We start from the raw sequence: 21,389 nt of genomic DNA, 5'->3' as shown, positions 1-21,389 counted from the left end.
AATGGTTTCCCCTTAAACCTGACATTGCAGAAACACAGACATAAGAGCACAAATGGCAACAATGACCCTATAGTACTATATTTACTTTGTAGTATAAGAATGTCTGTGTTTTTGACCATTATGTATTCTCTTTAAAGATTTTTTTGGAGCCAGAAAAGGGAAAACTTTCTTAAATATTTTCTGGAGAAGAATCCAGAATATGGTCTGCAGTATGTTTCACTTTAATTATGTAGCCGCTCCTGGCAGAGTGCATAAACCTGCACGTTTGCAGGAGGCTAATGCAAGGCGGTGCGTTTTTGGGTTAGCAGCTGTAAGCAGTGGGACCCCCGCCACTGTGAAAGGTGTTTCTGCTGACAGGAGCATATTGGAGGTAATGGAACCACTCTGTTGTTCCACTGCAGAGCGATAAGGCAGAACGGAGTTCTGTCTCTGACTGCACGCACCACTGAACCTCCAGATGACAGAATGCCTCACTGGCTGACCAAATCAAGTACAATAAAGCTGAAAAAGGAGAAAGACGATTGAAGGCAAAATTCACAGATTTGTCATATTTTGCTGTCTAGGCAGGAAAGTATGTATTTTCAATTGGAAAAGCTGTCCGTCAGGTAGGGGCTGCACAAGAAAAGTTTGTTCTATATCGAGAAACATTATTTTTTTACTCTAAATAGTCGAGTGCATACACAAACTGAATCCTCCCTACTCCATGTGACTGCAGTATCTCAAATACAAACAGTGGGAGAAAAAAAACCTCAATGAATTATTAGGTAAATAAATAAATTAAAAAAACCTTGCCTTGATTCAGCAATAAAACTGCTGCTAGCTGTCGGCACCGTGTCGATTTCTGTGGAAAAACATGTCAGATGCCATAACTCTCAGCCCCCTGAGAGAAAGCTGCTCGCCGGCCAACATTATTGCTGATCTCCGTCAAGATAAAGTGGAGGTGCACAGATAGGCACTGCAGCGCTTCTCCACAGGAGAGAACACAACCAATAAGTTGTAGCAGCAATCTGGGGTTGGGAGTGGACATGCCACCGAAATGGTGCAATCCAGGAGATGGTGGGGAATGGGAGCGGACGCCCAAGGCAATGCAGCCGATTTACGGCGGGAAAGAAATGGAAGAGCTCGCAGCTCTAAAGCAAGCTCCAGCTTTACGTCTTTGTAAATCTCAGGTTTTGATAATGGATCTGTGGAGATCAAACAGGCGTGCTTTACGACGGCTCAGGGCTGCTGGAGCTGCAGTCCTCCACGAGGAAGTTCACACCCAGACGGGAATCCAACTAAGCAGATGCAAGCTCGTTTTAGGAGTGGAACAAAGCAAACCCGGAATAAAAGAAGGACTTGGAAATATCATTTAGTCAAGGAGAATAATTCATTAGGAGACACAAGGAATCCTTTTGTTTTCCTTACAACAGAGATTCATTCAGCTTTATTCCAACATGAATTCTGTTCAACTGTGAAAAACAAACCAAATAAACACCAGTTTTACCTTGACAGTAAGACTAGGAGCATTCCCTAAACCAGGAGTGTCAAACTCAATCGCACAAAATCAAAAACACACCTTAGATTACAGGACAAACAGGATAAACATTTATGGAACACTCTAAAACAACATTTTTTAAACTTTAAAACTGTAACTTTTTAACATAATCATGAACTAGATATATAGTATTACCTGTGATAATGCTAGACGGAATGCTGTAAGAGAAATTTGGCCGCTGAAGATGCTAGTGCCGATAGCTGAAAACACTGAAACTGATAGCCAGCTAAAATATATTAGTTAAATGCCAAATAAGCCTAAAAAAAACAAACAAAAAATTAAGGTTAGCTGAAATATTAGCTACATAGCTACAATATTAGGCTCACATGAGCCTAAAAAATCTTAATAAATGCCAAAATAATCCAAAAGGCTAGTAAAATGCAAATTTTTAAAATGTTAGAATTGTAACTTTTTTACATAATTATGAATAATAAAAAGGCAGGAATATTATTCCAGAATAAATCAACTTATAACTTAAATAACTTTAAATATTTTACTGTCCATTAAAATATATTTTGTCAAAATTATACAAGTTAGAAACAAGCATAAGATAACATCGGGTCATTAATAACAATAAAATAAAATGATCTGGAGGGCCGGATCCGGCCCCCGGGCCGTGACTTTGACACATGTGCCCTCTACAAACCAGACAAGCTGACAGATTTCTGTTGGATATAAACTCTGCTCTCCAGCATTTCCACTGACCTTGTATTAGAGGCTGGTCCTTCAGAAAAGCTCCTTTGTACGCCACCTGGTAGTTTTTGACCTGGAAACCAGGAACACAGGCCTGCTGGCCTCCTTCCTCCTGGCCATCCACACTCACAACCTGCAAAACAGAAAACACTCGTCAGTCACTCGGGTGAAGACTCGACTACTGTCAGAAACAGGAAGGATGATGCAGTTTTAGCAACGGGAAAAGTGTCGCTTGAACAAAAATAAGCATAAAAATATATATCTTTAATTCTAAAAACTTTGTTCTTAACGGGAAGAAAAAATAAAACGATCATAATATAATCAGTCAATTTCCAGATGATTTTTATTGTATTATTTCATATTGTTATTTGGATTGTTCAACAACAAAATAGATTGAACATCTTCAGTCATGTTAACAAAATAAGTCCTTCCATTTGTTTCATATAAAAACTGAAATACACAAATGATGGAATAGTATTGTAATTAGGGCTGTCACTTTGTCGCTTCAATCCCGATTGATTAATTACAGACATTTAAGTAAATATTTTAAATCACGTTAATCTCATTTTTGTGTTGAATGGTTACCATTATTAAAAAAATATCTCAAAATGAGGTTTTCAAACCAGTTATTGGGTAAAAAATCATTGCGATTAAAATCGATTAATTAGATGATCACAATTAATTAATCGCACAAAAAATTAATCGCATGACAGCACTAATTGCAATTCCCAAAGACTGAAAGAAAGAAGAACAATAAGAAAAGAGAAAATTAAAAATAGAATTTACGATGAGGTTTTCAATAGTCTTTATACAGGATAAATGAGTTACACGTAAAGTCAAATAAAACGTGCTCCCTCGGGGTCAAGAATAAAATCTATTTGTGCCAGATTAAATCAAATTTGTTTTGTTTTTTCAGCCGACAGGTTAACTTTTACATCCTGAATGTCTCTAGAACACATTCTAGAAATCTTTCAGAGGATTTATTAAGCACTGGACGTGAAATTATGAATATTTCTGTAAAAAACCTGCATGGTTAATCAAATATTATGATTGCACGGCGTCCATCAGGACTCTGCTTCTGCAGCATTCTCTTTGTTTTTTCAGCATTTCAGTTTTTAGCACTTTAGTTTGATTTAGATGCCTGATTACACGTCTAAGGAAATTATTAAAAATATAATTAAAGCAGAATGTTTTACAGTCAAGTTTTTCATCATTTTAAAAACAACATAAAAGACAATCAATTAAACAGAAACAACTAAAACAATAATTTTCCAGTTTTAAACTAATTATCCCTCTAAGTGTTCCCTGTAATATGAAGGATCATTAGTGTTCCACTTTGTCTAAAATCTGACAACACGGTTTGTTCTTTTCCTGACAAAGAGGTCATTATGTCACAATTTAAAATTGTTTTATTCAGACTTAAAGCCGGCATCTTCTTTGACTCTTCATTGACTATGCATGAACGCATGTTTAACTCGTTTAAGAATTAATTCATGTTATTAAAGTGCAAACTCCTTTAATGATTTATATAGCTTCATTCCTGTTCAGATGCTAAAGGTTAGCAAATGAAGCACAAATAACCAAATCTGCTGTTACATAATCTGATCATGTTTAATACTTAGCATTTGGTTTGGGGATAAAGGTTAGATTATATGTCAGAGTAATGAGCTGGAGCCAAAATATATTTTAGTGGATGCCAGAAAACCTCATCCGTGCAGTTAATCAGAGAAAGATGAAGAAACAGGAAAATTATATTCATATGAAAATATTTACTGTTTGTGTAAAAAAAATCTATTTCGTATAAAACGTCTGATACAAATGAACACTATGAAGTGTTTTCTTTTAATGAAACAACACAATCTATAATAGGGCTGAGTTGATAAAATCCATAAATCGATTTGAATCGATCTAAGCTTGATAATCGATCCATAAAAGTAGGAATTGATTTAGCACATAAAGCTAAAGTCCGCTAGCTTGATGTTAACGTTTAATGGAATTTCCCATAGGACAGCTAATGCTAACGCTCGGTCGACCTAAACTTACTGATTAAATGAACATCTTTATAAACTCACAGGCAGGAATTTTCCACATTTTTCTAAAGAAACTTTTGTTTAAAAGTAACCGTTTGTCGTTTCAAACACTGATTTTAGTCACTTTTTTCTTCTTCTAGAAAAAGGTAAAATGGCTTGTGCTCCACCTAGTGGTCAAACTGAAACGTCCTCCTTGAGAAGCAGAGAAATGTTTCCAATGTTAATGATCTGAACATTTTTGCTAGAACTTCTCCTTTAGAGAATCCATGTAACACTGGATGATATTAACAATCTCATTATTTTTTTCCAACAATACACTTTTTCAATATGTGAACTGTATCAGATTAATATGAATATCTTCAAAACATAAATACAATGTGAATGTATTTCTAAACATATATGTCTAAATGTGTAAACCACGTAAACTTAAAATGGAAAAGAATCGAATTGCATTGAGTGAATTGAATGTTCAGCTCATTCAGGACATTAATGCTTGCATTTTTTGGTATTCATAAACTTTGTAGTTTTTACAATATTGAGTAAAATATGCCTCACAGAAAATGAATGAGAAAGTCTTCAAATTATTATTATTTGGAGTTTAGCTCATATTTTAGCAGCATGCTAACGTTTTTGGCTAATTTGCCATCTACTCGGGATATTCTTAGGCCAATTTAGCGTTTAGCTTCTATTTTAGCAACATATAACGTTTTTAACTAATTTAGTTTTCTGAATAATTTTTTGCTAATTTGGCATCTACATTGTTTTTTTTTTGTTACTAATTTTGAGTTTATCAATTAATCAAGATACTTTATACTTTATTAATCCCCTGGGGGGAAATTCATTAGCTTAGCTCATATTTAAGAAACAGACTAAATATTTTTGTAAAATTGGCATTTATTAGGGATTTTTAAGCAATTTTACTAAAAGTTTTTCAGAAATTTAGGTCAACTTCAGCGCTCTTTCATAGTTCTTTAACAAAATTTCCAGTACTTTATCAAATGTAACATTTTGTATATAGCTTTTGCATTTTCAGCAAATTAATTAAAGTAAATTGCGTCACCATTTCAGTAAAAAGTTTCAGCATCTTCAGAAACTACTTTCAGCATAAAGCATTCACACTAGCATAGTTAATTCAACTTTTCTAGTTTTAAGATTATTTTTCTTTTTATTTGTCCTCCATCATAAGAAAATGTAAAAAATACAATAAATACCATCTTCACTGGAGAGGGTCTTTAAGGTGCGACTTCTGCATTGACGTTACATCATCTAAACTTGCACGAGTTTGGATTCCAGACAAAAGTCTGTCATGATGATTAACCGGCGCTGGCACACGTTGAGCAGAAGAGGTCATTACACACAGTTCCCAGGATAGTAATCACAGCCGCCTGCAGAGTCCTGCTTCCTGCTGTGTCACACTCTCTATTCAACTCTATTCCAGAGCTTCCTGACAAGGTGCCGTACAATAAGAATAAGCCAATAAACCTGCAGCGTGCACAATAATCAACCACATTTGAAATCTGAAAGAAGCAGCATCTACACAGCAACACGCGTGAAGGTTTCAGCATCCATTAAAGAGGAAAACGCTGCCGTCCCCGGTGACGCCGTAGGAGAGCCAAAGCATTTAGGCGGCACAATGTTAATGACAATGTTGTTTGCATAGAAGACTATTATTGTGGACAGTATCCCCCCTCAGGAAACCAGTGGAGAATGCTTCAGTCTAGACTTTGGAAGGAAAATTATTCACATTTAACCTGTTCTTCCAATAACGACATTTGTTTCTGTCAAGAGTTTTTATTATTCTAAATATACATTTATTAAAAATGGATGTCAAAAGGCAAAGGGTGTACATTACTTCATAATTTGACTTTGAGGAAATGATGTCAGAGATTCTTTTTCATCTTCATAAAGCTAATCTGTGGTTGGAAAGGAGAAATTTCATGGAATGTTTTCATGAAGATTTGCTCTCAACACAAACACAGCAAATTCAGAACAGGCATTTTAAAAAACTTGTTTATATTTATGTAAAAAACGTTTCGCTTTGAAATTCAGGAAATGTGTTTGAATTTGTCCAACACCTTCAATCCTGACACCAAAAATAGTTTGTTTTTTATTTAAAAAAACCTTTAAATAATTTCTACGATTAAATTACTTTCACAAAACTAGACTAGATAAACCCTCAACACTATCAGGTATCAGTCTTAACCCTTTTACTGTCTCATCACATTCATGTTGGCAGTAGGACCTCCTGGAACTCAAGAAAGCGTGAAGAGCTTTTCTTTTTTTAATTATTTTTTTTTCTTTTTTTGGGAGAGATAACACGCCAATGTCAGGTTGGGGTCATCTGGACCCCATAAGACAGCCCAATTGTTGGTTAAGCACACACCGCCCCCCCTCCCCGGCAACACGCCTTCAAGCGACCACTTCTTATGAAAAGTCTAAATGAACGTTTCAGGATTCTACATTCAAAACTCTCACGTTCAGAAGAACACAAGTTTGTACGATTGTTTTAAAGCTATACATATAAAACCCTTTCAAGGCACGTTTACAGTTAAACCAGGCTGAGCTTTGACCAATCAGGGGTTTCTTTGTGACCCAGAGAGGGCTGGCCCTGAGCTTCATGGCGCCCCAAGAGAAACCTGATTTCTGCCAACTCCACGAATATCACTGCACGGAAAAAGAAACACTGTAGGTGCCTAAAATATGTTAAAATAAGTATTTATTTAATTTAAATTCTCAATAATTAAATACCAATCACTTTTTTTAGCATAATACCACTCCTCCCCAGCCAGGACACAAAACCCCCGACCTCTGCAATGGACGGCGGCCGCACTAACCACTGTACTGACATTAGGGGTGTGTCTCTCAGCATAGTAGAGCTTTTGACAGGCATCTCCAGTGTTTAAGGTTTAAAGATTTACATTTCAAGGGTTTAAAAAGAGGAAAAGAAAAAAAACTGTATGGCCAGTTAAATTCTCCTCCGCTTTGAGTCAGTTTTTTCCTCCTCTTACTTCCTTTTTTAACCTTAAAGCTGTCCCCGAGGGCTAGTTTTGTTGCTTTTTTGCTTTAAAGAAGCTCTAACAAATAACACAGCGGGCCCCTCCTCCTCCTAGGCGACTGCCTAGGTCGCCAATGCCCAGGGCCGGCCCTGGACGCAGTGAAACTCAAACTCCTAGCATAGCTGGTTTAGTTGGTGAACCCAGACGGGTGACGAGCTTGACGACATCTGCAATTGTTTTCTAAATGAAGATAAACAAAGGCCACTCTCCTGACATGATGGTAACTGTTATGCACCACTGCAAGGACACTATATACACCAGTGAACTTTTGCTTTGTACCCAAATCCAAAGATTTGCACTGATTTGATATTTCTTCTCTTCCAACTGTAGGTGGCAGACATGAGCTCATAGTAGCAAAAAATGAAGAAGAAGCCCCTCCCTGCTCGTCCAGTGTGAACACCATGGGCTGAACAAGTGTTGTACACTGTGTACCAAATGTGTGCATAGTTTTATACATCAGTGTGAAGGAATTACCTTTTTTCTTTTGTAGTGGAAAATAGTTTAATAAATCTGTAAATTCCTGTGAAAGATTTGTGGGAAAGTTCTTGTTTCTTATTTTTTTGTTCATCTTTAGATCAAACTGAGACCCTGAAACCCCCAAAGAACAGAATACTTACTACACTTCTTCAGAACTGAGTGAGATCAAGTTTAAAAATAAAAACAGCATTAAGAATTTTCAGAAGATGAAGATAAAATGTGACAAGTAATGAAGTAAAAAGCTCTTTCCTTAAGTTCAAAATAAAGATCATTTACAGAAACATTAAGCTCATATATAACATCAGCATGTCATAACAAGATACAAATTCTGAGAAAAGTCAATCCTGTTTTTAATCAAATTCAAACCATTGAATGTTTCTTACTTTCCCTATAAAATCTACCAAGTGGTCGAATCTCTTTAAGACTAAAAACCTCCAAAAGTGTCACTTAAGATGTCAGCAGTTCACGGAGTGACCGCTTGACGACAGGCCGCTGAGTTACTGCAGAACTGTTGAGTTCTGCAAAGCTGCATTATTTTCACAGCCAGAGACTCTTCCAGAGTCACATCTGTGCGGTTTTATTTTGGAACAAGAATTGGGTTTTGAGTCGACCCGACAGGCCCTCAGGCTCTCTGTGACTCCATCTTCACCTGGAAGAAAGAGCCCGACCAAACGCTCGGATGAGGCTTTGAGAAGTCAACAGTCGAGTCCATCAACCAAAACGACAAAATCTCAAATTCTACCTGAGATGAGAAAATCTGCATTGATATTATTTTAAAAATATCCAATGAAATGTGTGAATTGACTGATGCATGATGGGATTTTTACCAATCCTGTCATCACCTTTGCTTGACAGAAGGAAAGTCCAATCATTAAACATCAAAAATCGTCTTAAATTTAAAATAAAAACCCCGTCTTGCTCTCTATTTCAGAGAAGTGAGGGAGCGGGGGGAGGGGGGTGAATACGCCATCCTATCCATGCCAGACGCTCACATATGGATAGAAGAATAAACACATGAAACAATGACTGATCTTCAGAATAGGCTTTCTCCTGAGCAGCCCAATAAAAGCAGGAATTGATTTTGGCTGAGTGTTTGATGTCAGTGGAACAACGGCGCCGTTATGCAGGGAAAATTGGTTATGAGTTTGCCAGAAAAGAAGGCTAAATGAAAGGATTGCTTTGGTCCAATCTCAGGTAAACAAAGGAACACATGAAACATTGGGTCCAGCAGAACCAATTAGCTGCTTCAGCAATGCTGGATGGAAGGAACTGAGTACTGGTCTAATAAGTGGACTAACAATCTGCTGATATCACGAACACAATGAATCAAGAATCACGATGAACGATGGCGTGGAAATGAACCGCTCACTGAAAAGAGGGATACAAATCTGGATCAGAGCAGTTCAGTTCGCTTGTTTTCCTGCAACAAGATATCTCGATCTGCGTGGTTTAAAAAAATACATCAAAGATGTCAGTAAAGTTTGAACAACGTTGTGAAGATCATCACACATCCTTTTTAGTTACAGCCAACGTGAATCCATTTGCTTTAATTAGTCCAGGGGTCTGAGCATGAGGCTCTGGAAATTTGAAAAGGTTTCTGTAAAGGAAAAAGGAAGTAAGTAGTGAAGTTAAAAATGAAGTAAATTAATTTAAACTTTATTCAACTCATTGCCAAACAGACGGTGTGAATCATTAAACGAGGATCCCAACAATGGTAGCCGTAAACAACAAGATAGTTTTTTTGGTTAAATTGGCATCAACTGAGGGTTTTTTATGCTATTTTGGAATTTAGCTAATATTTAAGCAATGATGTAACCTTTTTTGCTAATTTGGCATCAGTTGAAGGACGGTGTGAATCATTAAACGAGGATCCCAACAATGGTAGCCGTAATTCTCCATCAGTCCTTTAGTTTATAGAATAGAATATCTTTGTTTCTATAGAGCTTTTCACAGAAAGAATCACAAAGAGCTTTACAAAAAGAGAATAAAATCAAGTCAAAACACAGAAGTAATAAAAACAACTAAAAACACAGTAAGACATAGTACTGGGGGCTAAAATCAACTAAAAGCTCTCTGGAATGAAAACGTCTTGACCCGGATTTAAAACTCTCATCGGAGTCGATCTGACGCAGCGACAACAGGAGGAAGTTCCAAAGACGAGGAGCACCGGCTGGGAGGGAGACTCTCCTCCGGTCTTAAAGCGGGTTTTGGGGATGCTCAATAGATTTTGGTTGGAAGACTGAAGAGTACGGGGTTAAAAGGTCAGAGATGTGCACTGCAAGGCTCTACAAACGAAAAGTAAAATCTTAAAATCCATTTGGATTTAATGGGTAACCAAAGTAAAGCAGACATTAGTGGAGGGATGTGTTCACTGTTTACTGGTTCCTGCTGAAAGCCTCGCTGCAGAGTTTTGGACGAGCTGAAGAGGTTTAGAGAACGTTTGTTACAACAGGTAAAAAGAGAGTTACAGTCATTTAAACGAGAAGAAATAAAAGTGTGAATAATAGTTTCCATGTCAGATCGAGACAAAACACTATTTAATTTTGCCACATTTCTTATACTGACACATTTGAACTAAATTTGAGCTTCATTTATCACAGAAAGTCAATTTATAGAATCTGAATTAATTAGAATCCACTGGATTACAAAGCAGATTTTATTTTATTTTAAGGATTTAAAGTGTTTTAATATACGGAAGGGATCACCTCATTAGCTCTGATTGAGTTTTTGTTGGTTATATTTAGGAATTTGTGGCTGAAATGCTCCAGAAACAGTCAAATAAACTTGTTTTTTTTTATCATTGATTGCTCATTGACATGACCCTATAGTGTAAAATGTCTTATTTTGAAAGGAAGTCATGCAAAGCTCTATCAAAAGTTATAAACTATTTCATATTTTTTTAAAAGCTATTTTCTCTTCATGTTTATGCTTTATTTATGCCAAAAAACACAACAGTTTATTTAAATGTATCACTTCAGTGCAAAAGCATGAATATAAATCAGAATCTTATTTTTCTAAAAAGTGACTGATGACTTTTTGGCTCCTTTTGGGTTCTGGTTGGAGAGAAATCGACCCGAATGGCTCCTAAAGTGTTGAAGGTTGCAGACCTCTGAGCTGATTTAATACAGCAGATTCACTTTATAAACTGTTCCCACATTTCGTTTTCTTGTGATATATTTAGGTTTCTTTGGGTTACCTGGTGAGTGACTTCCTGGTTTCCCACCTGTGAAACTCGTTCTGGTCCAAACAGATGTCTGAAGGTGGAGCTGCTTTTTATGCAGAAGCTTATTGGCTGGACCCAAAACCCAGAGATCGGGTGTACATTTAAAGTTAGCCGAAGCTTTGTTAGCTTAATGCTTAGTTCTGCTTCAGTTCTGTTCAAGGCACTGATGGCAGAAATGGAACCATTGGGAGATTGAATCATTTGAACCAATTGCTCCAAAAGGATTCAATCTAATGGAACACTTAAAACACCTCAATACAGCGACAGCTAGTGGTGAGTCTAACAACTAATTCCTGCACTGAAAAAAGTTGAAGATTTTTTGTGGATTAAAAAAAAAAAGAACTTCAAATTTCTGGTTTATTTTGTAAGTTTTATATTATTTTTTTTACTTGGTTAAGACTGAATTTTGTTGTCAGGTGATTTTACATCAATGTTGTATTAATGTAAATTGTTAAATGTTGAATACAAAGCTCATATTTAACCTTTTTTCAACTTTAAGAAGCTCAAAGTGACTCCAGACAACTGAACTCCTGTTATTTTTCTTTCTTCAGAATGTCTGCTACTTAACCCTAAACTGCAAGAGGGAAGATTTTGGAAGTAAAAATTGTTTAGGGAAACTTAAATGATCCGAAAAAAAATCAAATTATTGTCAGCCACCAATAAGAAAAGTAACAAACATGTTCCGTCTTAAAAATAAAGAAAGAACGAGGAAAAACAGAAACCTCCTGCTGAAATTCATTTTCATTTTGTGAAATTGTGGATGAAATCTTTAAATCAAAAAATCCTCAAACTGTTGCATTTTGTTGAATTGTAGTTCTACAATGGGTGAAAACTATGGCGTGCGCACAAGCAGAATCTCAGTGAGAATGCGACATTTTGGCCATGTGCGCTCGCACAGACTCACGGAGAAACTTCCTGCACGCCAGTGAAAAAGGACTTTTGACTTTTGGCTTTCTTCTGATTGGTCTATTAAAAAAGCTGCTGCAATTAAAAAAACGCCATAGAAAACTACCGTGATAAGTCATGTCAGCTGCTGGGATTTAGAAAAATGTTTCAAATATTTCTATTTTTTTGAAAACTTTGAAACATTTCGGAACAGAAGATTGTCCTCATTAACTTGTTAAGTGTCTTTATTTAATTTAAGTTCAACTTTATTATGCGCTCACAATTACTTAATTTTCATATTTTTCATATGTTTTCAAAATGTGGCTCATTCTAAACTACCAAACATAAATACATCCTGTTATTAAAAATCAATAGTAGAGGCTTATTTTCAGAAAATGCATCTGATTTGCAGCATTTCAGGTAAACCACGTTTGCTGCACCAGAACAACAGATTTCTGATTCATCCAGGCGTGATTGACTGATCTTTCCCCCCCGACCTCTGACTCGCTGGCCTCCGCCGACCCTCCAGGGTCAGCGATCAATGCAGACGGCCTGTTTGCTGGTAAACAGAACAGAGACTGCAAGTCAATTAAGTGCATCAAGGAAGGAAATTGATTCTTCTAAATTAAAACAAGAAGCTGCGGCGGAGCCGGCGATAACCATTACCCTTTCAGCTCGCTCCACTATCGCCGTTTTGAAATGAGTATAATGACTTTTCAGATCCATTCTGTAAGTATTAATCTCCTGACACAAATCCACAATCGCTCCCGCCGGCTTTGATCGTCCACTATTGATTCAGTCTGAAGTTCTCGTGGTTAGAACAGGGCGGCTCCATCATCCGTTCACCACGTTACGCTAACGGCAGAGAACAAATAGAACATTCAACCACAACCATAGTTCCTCGTGTTCCACTAGAACAGAAGTCTGCAACCTTTAATAGAGCCGTTTGTTCAGGTTTCCTACAGACCAGAACCAACCAGAACCACAAAGTCTCACTTTATTGTCAATTAAACATTGATTTATAAATGTAACTAAAATATTACAATGATTAAATTACAACAGTGTCTATATGTTTATATATATAACAGTCTTTTACTTTTGACAGCAGCACACACTAGTTTCTTTCAAAATAAAACCCACCGTGTTATAAAGTAGAGCTGGGTATCAGTTATAATTTCCAGAAACAATTAAATTCGATTCCGATTTTTTCCAATTCTTTCAATTCTTCAATTCTATTCAATTTTTAGTTTACACATTTATACACATTTGTTTAGAAAAACATTAAAAATCTATTATTTAATCTGAATATATTTACATTAATCTAATCCAGTTCACATCCTGTAAATATATCATTGAAATAATGAGATTGTTAATACCATCCAGAGTTACATGATTCTCTAAAGGAGAAGTTCTAACTAAAATGTTCAGATCATTAACATTGGAAACATTAATCTCCTTCTCCTGGAGGACGTTTCAGTTTGGCCACTAGGTGGCGATGGCGCTACAGAAGTACACTTTATTCAAGAAGAAGACAACAGTATGAGGGAAAAAAATAGTTTTAGACCACAAATAATTACTTTACATTTTTTTCCTTTAAAGAGTTTGAAAAAATGAATCCCACTAGCCGTCCTATGGGAAATTCTATTGAACATTAGCATCAAGCAAGCAGACTTTAGCTTTATATGCTGAATCGATTTATATCTTTTGTGAATCGATTATTGATCTATTAAGCTTAAATCGATTCAAATCAATTAATCGATTTTTTTCAACCCAGCCCTATTATGAAGGTCGTCCTGCTGCAGCAGCTTTACTGAAATTAAAAATGCAAGTGAGTCAAAGTTGATGTTTTTATTATTAGGATTTTGGTGTGCCACCAACGTTTTTCAATGTTACTCTAAGATATAAACAACATTTTAGTAGAATCAATTAATAAAAAAAAAAGTCAAAACATATCAAATAAATTGAGCTTTTTATCATCATTCTCTAAAATGTGAGACACAATCACATAACTAAATCATTTCAATCATTTTAAACTGCATTTGTTCAAAACTTCAACCACTATAGTGTAATTAAGCAAAATAAAACAATGTTTGGAGACTTTCATTTGACCAAATTAAAAACACATTTAAAAAACATTTCTATGGAAATTCTGCTGCATGAGCACCAGGCTTCTCGAGCATCCGCTTTTCTGATCCAATGAGATTTGAATTTGTAAAAAACTCAGAAACGCAGTTTTAGTCGTAAAGTTTTTAATATAAGTCCTCTATTATGAGGAAAGAGCGACTCGAACATGTTAAAAACAAAAAAATACACATTTTTCATTGGAATGGGTCTTTCATGAGTTTTTAATAACTTCCAGTTTTAAAAAATGTTAATTCTAAGCATCTGTTGCATTAAATGCAAAGAAAGCAGAACATTAAAGCTGTCCAGGAATGATTTATTTTTTATGCAGCTGATTTATAGACTAATTTAGATGAAGACAAATAATTAAAAGCACTTTTTAATGTAATTCTATATTCTTCCTATTTTAACAAGAACTTCTGATCATTTGAAAAGAAACCAAAATGCTTTAAAAATCATTCCTCTATTAATTGTCATTCAAATGGTCAGTTAAAGGAGAAAAATCACATTTTTTAAAGAAGGTCTAATTTTTGAATGTCTCTGAGGACTTTTATTTTTTTAGTCCATCATATCAATGGAGATATAGAAACAGGAGATGTTTCCCTCTGGAGGAATTATCATCTGACTCAGTTCAAGTGTGAAGGACCAGTCGTGTGATTAAAGCAATGACTTGGGAGAGCTCACGACAAATGTCACCTCTGGGGAAAAATCAATATTCCCTGAAGAACCCACTGTGAATCAGCAGAGACAAAGAAGGCCACTAGAAATGGAATTTCCAGACGAGGAGAAGGAGGTAAAGTCATGCTGAGATAGAGAGCAGATGAATGTGTGGAGAAAGAATGGAAGAATATTGGAAGAATCAAGAGTTTAAGAACAAAACTTTCAGATCATTCTTTTGTGCCTTTTAATGGCGATCAAAATATTTGATGTTAGAATATTTTGTGAAAGAACTCTTCCATCATGTGGACAAACGTCATCATAAAACGTAGTTTACAGTCTTTTATTTCATATCCTAAATATTTTTAAAGCATTTAAAGACCCACTGAGATCATCTCTTGTGTTATTTTAAAGCGTTCCCATTGGTGTTCTGTGATTATGCACATTTTTTATCAGCCAAAATTTAAAAACTTGACTTGTTTTCTAAGACTTAGTTTCTGCAGAGAAGTGCAAGTTTCACCCCACCCCCTCTTCCCATCACCCGTTTGTTTATGGACTCTCCCACAAGTAAGTTTTATTTATATAGCAACTTTTCTGAGACAGACATCAGAGGTTCAAAAATTAAAAACTTCAAAGGTTAACATAAAAGACAAAAACTTTCAGAGGTTAAAAACATTAAAAAAAAAACTTTAAATGTTAAAAACATAAAAGAAAAAAACTTTAGAAGGTAAAAAAAAGACAAAAACTTCAAAGGGTTAAAAATATAAAAGACAAAAACTCTCAGAAGGTAAAAATAAAAGACAAAGACTTCAGAAGTTAAAAGCATAAAACACAAAAACTCTTAGAGGTTAAAAACATCAAAGATCCTTTTCTTTAGACATGGCACAACAACATGTTAAAAGGACCAAAGACAGACTTCATTGGAGCGTGTCTTGAATGATAAAAATACATTTGGTAAATTTAGCTTTACTGCCTTTTATCATGAAGTTCATCTAAATCCGTAGCTAAGACAGTTTGTCTGCATATATTTGAGGAGGCTCCCATTGACCCTGCTCAGTCTCTCCAACCGTGCACGTGTGCATAGTAACAATTTATCAATACCAATGAATGTTATTCAAAGGTTTACTCTTTTTCTGATTTGCTGCATTCGTGGACCATCGTTTCCTCACATCCAACCACACAGTTTGCCAGTGCCTTGACATTTCATAAAAAATACCACGCCGTCTTCCCATCTTGCTCCACCGCCGTCTCCATCAAGGTAAAATGTCAGCGCACACACCTCACGGCGGGCCTGGCTGACCCATCCTGGACTCCTAACAACCACAGAGGAAGACGAACTGGAGAGCACGCTGGAAAGGCTGAGAATCAATCAGGGCGGACCTCGGACATGTGGAGCTGGCAGGTTAGCCAGGCATGGAGTACTTCAGTCATGAAACCATCTGGTTCGCGGCCCAGACCGCTGAACCCTGGCCACGCCTGCTGGGTCTGTACAACAGGACCGGAGCTGTAAACATGCCGAGGAGCAGCAGCCAAGCGAGGTGGGATGTGAGCGAGAGGAAGACCTCTACTGCATGTCTGTGTGTCTCTGAGCGAAAAACTCCGACCAGCAGAAAGAGTGAAAGGAGAGCTGTGAGAAGACACGAGTGTCACACGAGGACACGATGATTCCCACGAGTTCATCTGCAAACGCCTCCGACAAACTGATAAACTATTCTCACTAAAGTCTTAACATTTGTTCTCTACATGAGAACTTCACAAATATAAAAAATATGAATTTATAAAGTGACAGATTTAAATATGAACAGTGAAAAAAAAGCAGAAGTGGAAAGATATTTAAATCTTTGACTCTTAATGCAACTTTATTATTATTTTTATTTAATTTTTATTCATTAATAAGAAAAACATACTTTAGAAAACTTGAGTTATAAACTCAAACACGATGGAAAAAGAAAAAAATTGAAAGAGTACAAAAAGGAGAAAAATGTATTTGGTCTGCCCCTTTTAACAGATCAATCAATAAATCAATCAATACAACTTCAATCATTCATTCAATTAACATAACTCCAGCTGATTTGATTGCTGTTATGCAACACTTTAATGTTTGAAATCTATCAAAAGAGGCTTTTCTCCACCACAGAACCAGCTGATCCACATCGGTTGCGTAATCGTAGAGGAGTCAAAGACCGTTGATTAACATCTCTGGAGTTAAAGGGTTAAACTAGAGAGGATGACTGTCTGTACAGAAGCAGACAGTCTAAGATGTTCCGTATGAGGTCCAGTGATGATAGGACCCGTGGTAGAGCGGACCCAAATCCAGGAAATGTGGAATTCAACCCTCTAGCTTCAGAATTGACCTCCTTTGACTTGTCGTTGCTCTTCATCCATTCATGCAATTAATACTATTCCAGCGTATGCTGAAGTTGCAAAAACCAGCTTTAGAAAAGCTGGAAAGAGCTGGAAAATACATCCCAAAATCCGGGAACAACATCCTTCAGGAGCACCGTTTGCTGGTGAGTGAGTAGGTGTAGCCCCTCCAGGATCATTCTCTCACCAGCATTTTGCTCAAACTGCCTTTCTGCAGTTGGCAAGCTTGTCAATACTTCCGCATCGCACACCTCTCACTTTGCTGCAAGGAGGTTTGTGAAGCAAAGAGCGAGAAACAGCCAGAGCTCGGCTGCAGCCAACAGCTGCTCTCCAGCAGGAAGAATCTGAGCGCGCTCCGTTGGAGTTCGGCCCGTCAATCTGAGCACGTCTTGCTGAATTGAGAAGACATATCCATTCACCTTGAAATTAGTCTCTTGTCTAACAAAACACTTTGTGTCGAGTTTTGACGGACAAAAAGTTCTGCGGGAAGATTTCCTGGCTGACAGACTCCAATCCACAGAGAACTAAGACTAACAGCTCCTCCCTGACGGGGAGATCACGCCACATCGAGTGCCAGTCATCAAAGATGATGCTATCACACTCCCAGATCGAGTCCCGGTTAGAATGTCTAATCAGGAGGCTCACCTGCAAGCACGAGGCTTTCAGAGACCGCGGTGGAGGAGAGAAATATGAGCTACCTGCAGATGTTTGGAGCCTTTTAGCCGTAAGGAATGAGGTCTGTGTTTCTTCCCACAGTTCATCTGCTGTTATCAACGTACCTCTCTCCTCCCCGGCTGACCTCCATTCATCAAAAGTTCCAGCCCGCTGCCTAGATGCTGTCGTTAAGCTCCTCTCCCTCCACCTTGGGCTGACCTGCGCTCTGTTTTTGTCCTTGTTTACAAGTCATTCTGGAGATCCCTCCTTTTTATTCTTCACCAGTGTGTCCTGCACTTTTTAGCTGACTTTGCTTCAACTTTTCCAAAATTCTCCTTTTCTCTGTTCATGTTGTTCTCACTTTAATTGCTGATTTTTGTCTGTTTACTACTAAGCTACGGTGGCCCTGAAGTTCAAATCACATCAACAAATCACTTAAAGTAAGAACATTTCAAAGATCACAACTAGGGAAAAATCAATTCGGCAAACTATCGCACTATTTTGTTTGATGTATCGACTTAAAATGCTGACAAGAGGATATTTAATTAAATATTTATGAGCGTCCTTCAGTGTTTTAATTTTGTTTTCCACCTTAAAGGGTGTCCAAACAGTAAATTAACTAATTTTTGGCTCTTGCCCTCTATAAATGGGGCTCTTAAAGTGCTGTCTGTTGTCAAATTTTTGACAAATTAAAATAAACTTGTTTAATTCTTGGAAATAGTCTAAAACTGTCTGTGTGCTGCCCCCTTCAGGTTGAAACGAGGTACCGCAGTTGAATTTTGTGATTTGTTAACTGTTGTAAGTCCCAGAAGTTTTATTTTTTTTTTCTCTATTTTTTTTTGTAAGTCCCAGAAGTTTGACGTCATCATGCTCTGCACCTCCAGTATTAAAGCCCCGCCCATCTTTGATCCTGTAACGGTCGGTTGTTAGCTTTAGCATGGCTAGTAGGTGTTTTTCCTTCAGTTGTCAAAAATCTCCTGGCTTACACAAATTTCTAGTGGAAGTTAGGGAACAGAGGTTGAGTGCAGTTGGCGTTATATCCAGTAAACTCCGACTTGGTGATGTATCCAATGAACATTTAACTCAGGATTGTTTGTTTAATACGTTAGTCTTTATTAGCTATGATGCTAGTGGAAGTTTACCCCTCACAGACTCTGGTCCCCTTTGGACCTGCAAACCCTCAGCTGCACCAGCAGCCTCACTGTTGGGCTTTGCAAAAGCAGCCTCTTGAGCCAGCGGCTCGAAACAATAAAGTTCTGTGGAGAAACTCGCATCACTTTGCCCAGTAAACCTCTCCATATTGAAGACCCAGCGAACGTTACATAAAGGGAACCTAACCATCAATCATAGATCCAAGCCACACCTCCACTGCTCAGTTTTCTCCTCTAGCTCCGCCCTCTTTTTTGCATTTTTCAAATCTGGGCTAATGGAGTCAGCCTCCAACTGCCCTGTTTGGTGACCCTTTAACACCCAACCACGAGTTGGCAGCACGCCGAGCTTTTCAGAGCAGCTCGATCAAAAACAACAACAAGATGTCATGAGAACCAGCGTGTGTTAAACGTTCAGTCAGAATCACAGTTTTGGTTGTTATGAGACGTGTAATTCTTAGTTTTTTACTAGGGAAGGGAAACAAAAAGTGAACAATTGTTCTGGTACAGTCTTGGGATATATCATAATACGAATGGTGTTGTGAGACACGTATCGGGCTATGAATGTATGTATTATATCGCCAATACAAAACTCTTTAATAATCACAAAGGCAAAAAATATATTTAAAAAACTACATTAGATAAAAAACTGAATTCCAGAAACCAAAATGTAAACAATAAATAAATAAAGGAAAATAAAAGGCGCTGGTTGGTCATGTGACTCAGTTAATTTGAAAAAAGTGTTTCCATTTCAGTTTTTTTAAATAAGTCAATTTAAAAAAAAAAGACACCTCCTCCAAGAGCTAAAACTTGTTTTTGATAAATTCATTTTCTTAAATCATGTTTCTACTTGGCAAATTGATCATCACAAATCCAATTTCCAGTCAATGGAAATGCAGCTATTAGCATCAGCTGCAAAAACGTCCCTTTAAATATGAACGATCCTTTGATCTTGTATTGTTTAAGCAAGATCAAAATAAGATTGTTTCCGATTCTACAAAATACCATGAACAGGATTCCATTTTCCAGCATCGGTGAAGCTCTGCGGATCCTTCTCACAGTGATGGGGAGTTTAAATAATGCAAGTCAAAGAGGCGATGGAGAACAAAGAGGATGCAAACGCGTAAAGATCAAGGAAACATTTGAGGAAAGTAACACCTCTTAAGAATTCTCTGTGTTCAACTTTAAAATCCCCCTTGAAATAAATAAATGATATTTTTTGTTTTGATGAATTAATCACCGTCTGAAATGCTGGTAAATCCAGCGACTTAGCTGAATGTTTCCCCTTGAGGGGAACAAGCGGGACAGCTGTTTAAACCCCAAATCTCAAATCAGTCAACAAAAGTTAATGCATTTAAATATTTGTAGCTTCTGATAATCTAAAGGTGACAGAGAGGTGGTTATGTGGTTTTGAAGGAGTGTTTATGAAAGGATCAACCATCTTAACTTCTGACCTCGTCATGTGAATGTTACCACAGAGTAAAGATTAGGATCAACGTCTGATTCCTGATGGGCTCCTTGGTTTAAACCAGAATGTGAACGCTATTCTCCTTGATTCTTGGGCTCTGGCCTTAACAAAAGGAAGAATATCCACCAAATACTTCCTCACCTTTTTCCGCACAATCCATTGAGCTGTATCGCATCTTGTACTTTTGGAAATTAATTGAATTAAAAAAGGAGTCGGGCATGGTAGGAAATAACATGATGTTCTGCTCAAAGACAGTTCCTTTAATAGCCCATTTAAATGCAAAGCCACCACAGTTAAAATATAAAAGTGGACACATTAGCACCTACAGCGAGTCAGCCGGCTCTGACGGAGAACAAAGAGAATCAATAAGCCTGCCACACTTACCCCACAAACTCAACCTACAGCACTATAAAAGGAGACAGCCTCGTTCTTCGGGCTTTACGAGAAAGATGCCGAGACGTGACCATTAAAAAACCTCAGAAAGATTTTGCAGATAAAAACTGCCATCCAGACCGCCAGTGACTCGATCAGAGTCGGTGATGAACCACTGGAGTCGGATTTCACTCAAATGTAGTCATGTGATGTTTAGGATAATGTTTTAATTCAGGAGTGTCAATCGCACAGGGGGTCAAAATCCAAAAACACTTTAGGTCACGGATATAAGAGGATAAACATTTATTGAACACTCTAAAACTACAAAAACCCTTGAAACTTTAAAACCGTAAATTTTTAACATAATTATGAGCTAGATATATAGCATTACCTGTGATAATATTAGTGTGAATGCTGTAAGCTGAATTTGGCCACTGAAGATGCTGAAATTAATGACTGAAAACGCTGAAGGTGATAGGTAGCTAAAATATCAGCTAAAATCGAAATTAGCCTAAAAAAAACAAACATCAACAATAAAAAAAACTTAGCCAAAACAGCTAGCATGTAGCTGAAAAAATACCCAAAGTTCAAATTTTCATAAAAAAATGAAAGAGGCCTAAATTACCCAAAACAGTTAGCATTTATTTGACATATTAGCTAATTTCTAAAACAGTCTAAAAACTGAAAAAAAGAATAAATTAGCC

At 37.0% G+C, this 21,389-nt stretch overlaps 1 protein-coding gene across 1 annotated transcript in view; it reads right to left on the bottom strand.

Moving 5' to 3' along the window:
- The window catches only part of cdh13 (cadherin 13, H-cadherin (heart)), a 431,031-nt gene that overhangs the window by 309,138 nt on the left and 100,504 nt on the right, over nt 1–21,389 (bottom strand). The window contains exon 2 of the mRNA XM_024281692.2: nt 2,243–2,363. Within this exon, the coding sequence (XP_024137460.1) occupies nt 2,243–2,363 (121 nt within the window). The remainder of the gene's footprint in view (nt 1–2,242; nt 2,364–21,389) is intronic.

Source organism: Oryzias melastigma, linkage group LG6, assembly GCF_002922805.2.
Source record: "Oryzias melastigma strain HK-1 linkage group LG6, ASM292280v2, whole genome shotgun sequence".
Taxonomy (NCBI): Eukaryota; Metazoa; Chordata; class Actinopteri; order Beloniformes; family Adrianichthyidae; genus Oryzias; species Oryzias melastigma.
This window is presented reverse-complemented; position numbering and strand designations above follow the sequence as displayed.